The sequence below is a fragment of the Oryzias melastigma genome, unplaced genomic scaffold (assembly GCF_002922805.2).
Source record: "Oryzias melastigma strain HK-1 unplaced genomic scaffold, ASM292280v2 sc00603, whole genome shotgun sequence".
NCBI lineage: Eukaryota > Metazoa > Chordata > Actinopteri > Beloniformes > Adrianichthyidae > Oryzias > Oryzias melastigma.
This window is the reverse complement of record NW_023417195.1, coordinates 1-5,409: the sequence shown is the minus strand read 5'-3', so window position 1 is coordinate 5,409 and position 5,409 is coordinate 1. Positions and strand designations below refer to the sequence as shown.

General features: G+C 39.3%; 2 protein-coding genes across 2 annotated transcripts; one reads left to right on the top strand and one right to left on the bottom strand.

The window, feature by feature from the left end:
- Nucleotides 1-636: 636 nt before the first annotated feature.
- LOC112138344 (transmembrane protein 238) lies at nucleotides 637-2,474 on the bottom strand. The gene is made up of 3 exons (XM_024260902.2): nucleotides 2,346-2,474; nucleotides 1,013-1,170; nucleotides 637-938 (listed from the first exon to the last, which is right to left on the bottom strand). The coding sequence occupies exons 2-3, from the start codon at nucleotides 1,161-1,163 to the stop codon at nucleotides 775-777; spliced, it is 315 nt and encodes a 104-aa protein (XP_024116670.1). The 5' UTR covers nucleotides 1,164-1,170; nucleotides 2,346-2,474; the 3' UTR covers nucleotides 637-774.
- A 268-nt stretch (nucleotides 2,475-2,742) lies between these two features.
- LOC112138345 (coiled-coil domain-containing protein 106-like) lies at nucleotides 2,743-5,400 on the top strand. The gene is made up of 5 exons (XM_024260903.2): nucleotides 2,743-3,014; nucleotides 4,277-4,474; nucleotides 4,555-4,746; nucleotides 4,935-5,087; nucleotides 5,165-5,400. Exons 1-5 carry the CDS (start codon nucleotides 2,975-2,977, stop codon nucleotides 5,398-5,400), a joined length of 819 nt encoding a protein of 272 aa, XP_024116671.2. The 5' UTR covers nucleotides 2,743-2,974.
- Nucleotides 5,401-5,409: the final 9 nt, after the last annotated feature.

Below are 5,409 nucleotides of genomic sequence, written 5' to 3'. Positions count from 1 at the left end.
TTTAGATTTTTTTTTTTTTGGCTTTACTTAAACTTGCTTTTCTCTTTAAAATAAAGCGCAGAACTTCACAAATTTAGAAATTACTTTGCTTTTCGGCATGTTAAACTTTGTGAGGGGATACATAATTTACTTCCACTCCGTATGCAAAGGGAGGTGACATTTTTGCCTGTAAAAATGTCTGAATCTGGTCGATCTCCCACTTCTCCCCATAAAAATAATAATAGATAATAGAAGTTGTGCATCATTGTTTGCCTGTTTGGTTGGTTAATAAATGTTTTTAATCAGTATTTAAGGTTCATATCACTGGTTGACACAGCTTAAATTGATTAATAAATGTTTGACACATGTATAGATGTATCCTTTAGGGTGTTTTAAAAAAAGGTTTTTTTTTTTTTAAAGAAGGCGCCCTCCACAGAAGTCAGAGGTCATGTAAATCGTCGACCTGGTCTTTGAAAATTCCCACTAAGCCTGTTTTCCGGATCTTCTTGCACTTTTTGCTGCCGATTACAGAATAAGGAAACATCCGAGTCAGATAATCCATCTAAAAACACCAAAATAAAATGTATTTTACATTTGAATTTTTTAATTCTGTGTTTATGAGAGATCTCTTTATGATCAAAATAGAAGAAAGACAGATTTAATCCAAAAGTTTATTTGAAATTTGACAGGCGTAAAAAATAAAACACTTTTGTAACAAAGCAGTAGGAATGCTCATGACCTCAGTTTTCAGGCAAAATACTGACAGACGCGACGGTCGCCGCGGAGCAGGCGCGCTCAGTGGCGATCTCTACGTGTCCGCATCTTCCGGCTGAGGGTGTGCGCCAGCCTGTCCACTGCGCTGCCGATGTGTCCGAGCTCCTTCTTGCTGGTCAGGCCATCGATGTTCCCGCTGTACCACAGCACCCAGCCGGCGAGGGAGACCACCACGAGCAGAGCACCTGCGGGCGCGCCGTCCATGAGCACGTTAGAGGCTGGAAAACTTCTGGGTGTTTTTTCAAACAAACATACGTACCACTGTAGACCAGTAAATCTCCGTAATCCTGTCCTTTGATCTGCAGACGGGCAAAGATTCCCACCAGCAGAGCGGTCCCCCCCAGCAGGTCCATGATGACGGCAAAGGCCAGCGCCAGCTTGCAATGGGTCAGCCCGTCATTGAGCGCCATGCTGCAGCTGAGAGGGAGGAGCTAATGAGGACCCAATTCATTTTGGGTCATAAAAGCATCTTAAAGACCTACCATCTTTTGGTCTATTCTATGCTGTTTTCTAGAACATCATCTCTGCAGAGCAGCAGGACTTTGTTTGTGGGCAACCCCGCACCCCGTTCCCCTCTCTGTTGCAGAGTATAGTAAAAAGCTTGTGGCCTTTCAGTGTTCTTTCTACGTCACAAATATGCTCTTTTTTGTCTGCTCCTGATTCACAACAATTTGAAAAAACAAATACTCAAAAATGCTATTTTATTTATTGATTTTTTATGTCAAGCATTTTTCAGCAGTAAAAACAAAAGTAAAATACGATAAAAATACATAATCAATTTAGTATATTATTTAATTTATTGATTAGAAAATAAATAAGATGATAGTATCTTCTTGACATTATAATTGTTCCTAATCATAAATATTAAGAGTGTAAATATTCATTAGAAAATAATTGATTTATATCATAATTTGTGGTTGACGACACAATTCATAATGAATTTTAGTTCTTTTAAAATTGATTCAGGACATCTTAGGCCCAAAGTGTTCAAGATTGATTTTATTTTTTAAAAATAATCAAATGTAAATTAAATATGTTTACAAAGAAAAAAACTAAACAAGTAAACAAGAGTGAATGTCAAATTAATTCACATTTTAGTTTAATAAAGTTCAGCCCACTGTTGTTTTCTGGTTGAATCGTAGTAAAATAAATCAATTAATTGTCCCATCCCTAATGAATCAACATATTTGCACTCATACATGAAGCACACGCGACACATTGAATCCATCAAATATAAAGGTCGTTATAGAGTTTGATTAATTGCTTTAATGGAAAGAAGAAAAATTAAATAATCTCACAGATTTTTCTAGAGCTGTGGTTTGAGCCTCAAAAATAAGAAAATCAAAGGAGAAAAAAGAAACTGAGTAAAGCTGGAGCTGCAGTAAAGCAGAATTACTGTACGACGCTTGAGACCCTGGTTCACAGCACAAAACACAAAACTGGGGCTAAAAATCAGGTTGGAAAAGGTGTAAATCTTCAAGAAGAAAATGGATTCCACTACAGATCAACATCTTTCAGGTTAACTTTGGGGAAAACTTTCTCCTCCATCGTTCAAACCTGTCGAGTTTTGGGAAATTTTACCGTTTCCTTACCTGTTTGTCGTCTTTCTTAGCGTTAAAAGGATTTTTGCTCTGATAGTTTCCCTTTTTCTCCGCGTTTACCTGCCGCCCTCCTTAGCTCCTCCCTCTAAGGTGACTCACTTCCGGTATTAGTTTTCTTTCTTTCTCCCCCACCAGTTTCTTTTTCCATTCTTGAGGCACTTGAATTTACTTTCAAGTTTGGAGTATTTTCTCAAGAAAAAAAAATCTTAAAGATATCGTCATAAATATTTTTTGCTGTATTTAATAAAAAATATAAAATATTTGTTCTTAAAAGTGAGGAATTCTAACCATTTTCAGTTCTCTCAGTTTTTTTTATAAATAAATATTTAACGTCTTTAAAATTACTTCAATTTATTTGCTTTTTGTAGAAATAAAACAAAAGAAAATGAGTGTTGAGGATCAAATTGGGGAGGACGATTCTGCGCATGTGTGATGCTGTCAAATCTGCCCGCGGTACACCTGTTGGTGCCACTTATAATCAGGTAATTGCCGCTGCGAGCGCGTGGATGCTGGCGCGTGCAGAGGCCTGTATTACAGAAGTATAGCCGCTCTCTGGACCGCCGGACACTCGTGACGGCGTCTCGCGGGTTATTACCCATCAGTACACCTGCGGAACAGCCATGAACCCTCCAAACTGCAGACACGACGCAAACCCGCCAGGTAACAGCGGCTTTGGAACGCGACGTATCCCACACCTGAGCTCACGTTCAACCTGAGAAACTTTTTTTAAAAGACGATTTTAGTCTGAAACAAAATGAGAAACTGCTGGAATAAATTAACACTTTAATTAACGTTTTATAAATTAGTGTTTAATTATATAAAATGTGTAACTGTTCCAAAATATGTGATAAACAGTAATTAATATGCAACACCTGAGACATCCATCGAGTTAATTAGAAATGTTGTTTTTAAAAGGTCACGTGATTAAAAATGTCTCTCTTTATAGGCTAATTTCTTGTTTTGGCCCATCAGGTATGATGATATTAATGGAATAAATAGATAAATGAGGCATGTTGGGTGTAAAAAAAGGATGGTTGAATGCAAAAATGAGAAAAAAAATGTTTAATGGATGCTGTTAATTAGTAATTTACACAGCAATTTGCCTATAAAGTTAAGAAATATTGAAAAAAAAACTAAAAAGGGGAAATATTTCAAGGATAAACATCTGAAGATCTCATTTGTTCTGTGCAACTTCTAACGTTTTATGTTTAGTTTAGGAAAATTGAAATGAAATTGAAGCCACGCCCACATTTACCTTGAATTCAATTATATTTATGTGGCCCAATAATGCAAAAGAATTGCCTTTTTGGACTTCACATAGGTAATTTTACATAAGCAGATGGTCAGTCATAAATTATAAATAATAGCTAAAAACTAAAAATACTAACAAAAACTGGTTATCTTCATAAGTGTTTAAATGGGAAACACCTCTGAAGGTGTGCTTTAGCTTTTAGCATTGTCACATGTTTAAGTTTGGCATGAAAAAGGTTTTTTGTAACATTTTAGAACATTCTATTTATTTGTTTGATATATTTTTTTAACTGAATATGTTCTAATAGTATTAGAGACTGCAGAAATAGTTGTTCAACCGTACGAAATTGCTCTTTTTATCATTTTTATCAAACATTTTCCTTTCTTTCATCGTTGATATTATTTATTTTTTATTTTATAGCTAAATTTATCATTTTTATTGGGGATTTAAAGATTAAAAAAAGCTTAAATTGATTAATAAATGTTTGACAAGTTGGGTTTTTAATTTAATCATCTTTAAAGTATCCTGTTTGTAATATCTCATTTCTCTGTTGCATTTCTGTGCACTTTTATTATCTCTATTTTACTACAGCCTCGCTGCAAAGAAAATCAATTTAACTGTAATGTTAATCCTTTAATAAAATCTATTTCAAATTTCACTTACCCTGTAGTTGTAGGTGTGTCAGAGCATTATGCGCCGCAGTCATCGACATCCTCAGCAGCTGCAGGTCAAGAAGAAGGGGAAGGGGATGGAGGAGGAGGAGGTGGGGGTATGTACCTGAATGCCTACGAGGTCTCTTTCCCCCTGGAGGAGAACGCGGAGCACCCCCCCGCCTTCCAGCTGAACCACGGCCAGCAGATGATGGACGGTGCGTCGGTGGACGATGTTCAGCTTTCCCGGTTCTCCGGCTTCCCGTTTGATTCTCTACGTCTTTCTGTCCTCCTGCAGACTCTGGGGTGCAGGAGCCCCTTCACTCTCAGTACAGCACCTTCATCTTGGTCTCCAACCTGAGGGCTCACCTGTACGTCTCCCTGGAGAAGAACGCCTGGCTGCAGAAGCGCATTGAGGAGCTGGAGGAGGAGCGCAACTTCCTGCGCTGTCAGCTGAACCGCTTCATCGTCAGCATGAGGGGTCCAGACGGTCTGCTGAACTCCTATAATATTAGCTTTGATTTAAGACAAATACTTTATGTAGAGAAGATGCAAGATTTTTAAGGATAGATGGAAGAAAATGTACGTTTCTAACTTCTAGCCTCTTGATAGGACCACTGTTGAAGAGCTGAGAGTTTCTAGTTCTGCTGTAAAGTTTAATGCTCTGTCTGCTTGCAGTCACTGAGTGGTGTGGTGACGCTCAGCGAGCTGTGAAGGTCCAACCCAGCTGCCCCCCAGACCCCCTCTCCCCCATGACCACCCGGTCTGGAATGACCCTCAAACGCCTGCAGGCCTCTGGATCTCGAGCCCGCCGCAGCATCTCCATTCCTGGTGAGGAAGACTGCAGATAGAGGAACAAATCCCCCCCCCCCCCGAGGAGAGATTCATGTGTTCTCTTTGTGCTTTAGTCAAGCAGGAGTTTCACGTCAAAGAAGACAAATATTACACTGAAGACGAGTACGTGGAGGAAGAGGAGGAGGAGGAGGAGGAGGAAGAAGGAGAGGAGGGGGAGGACTCATCGGTGGAGAAGGGCTCGAAGAAGAAGGCCCGAGCACGGAACTCTGGAGAGCCCAGGATGAAGATGAGGAGGATCTTTAGGATCACACACGGCCGGGAGAGACAAAGAGGTGAGGGCGTCATGTGACGCGAATCC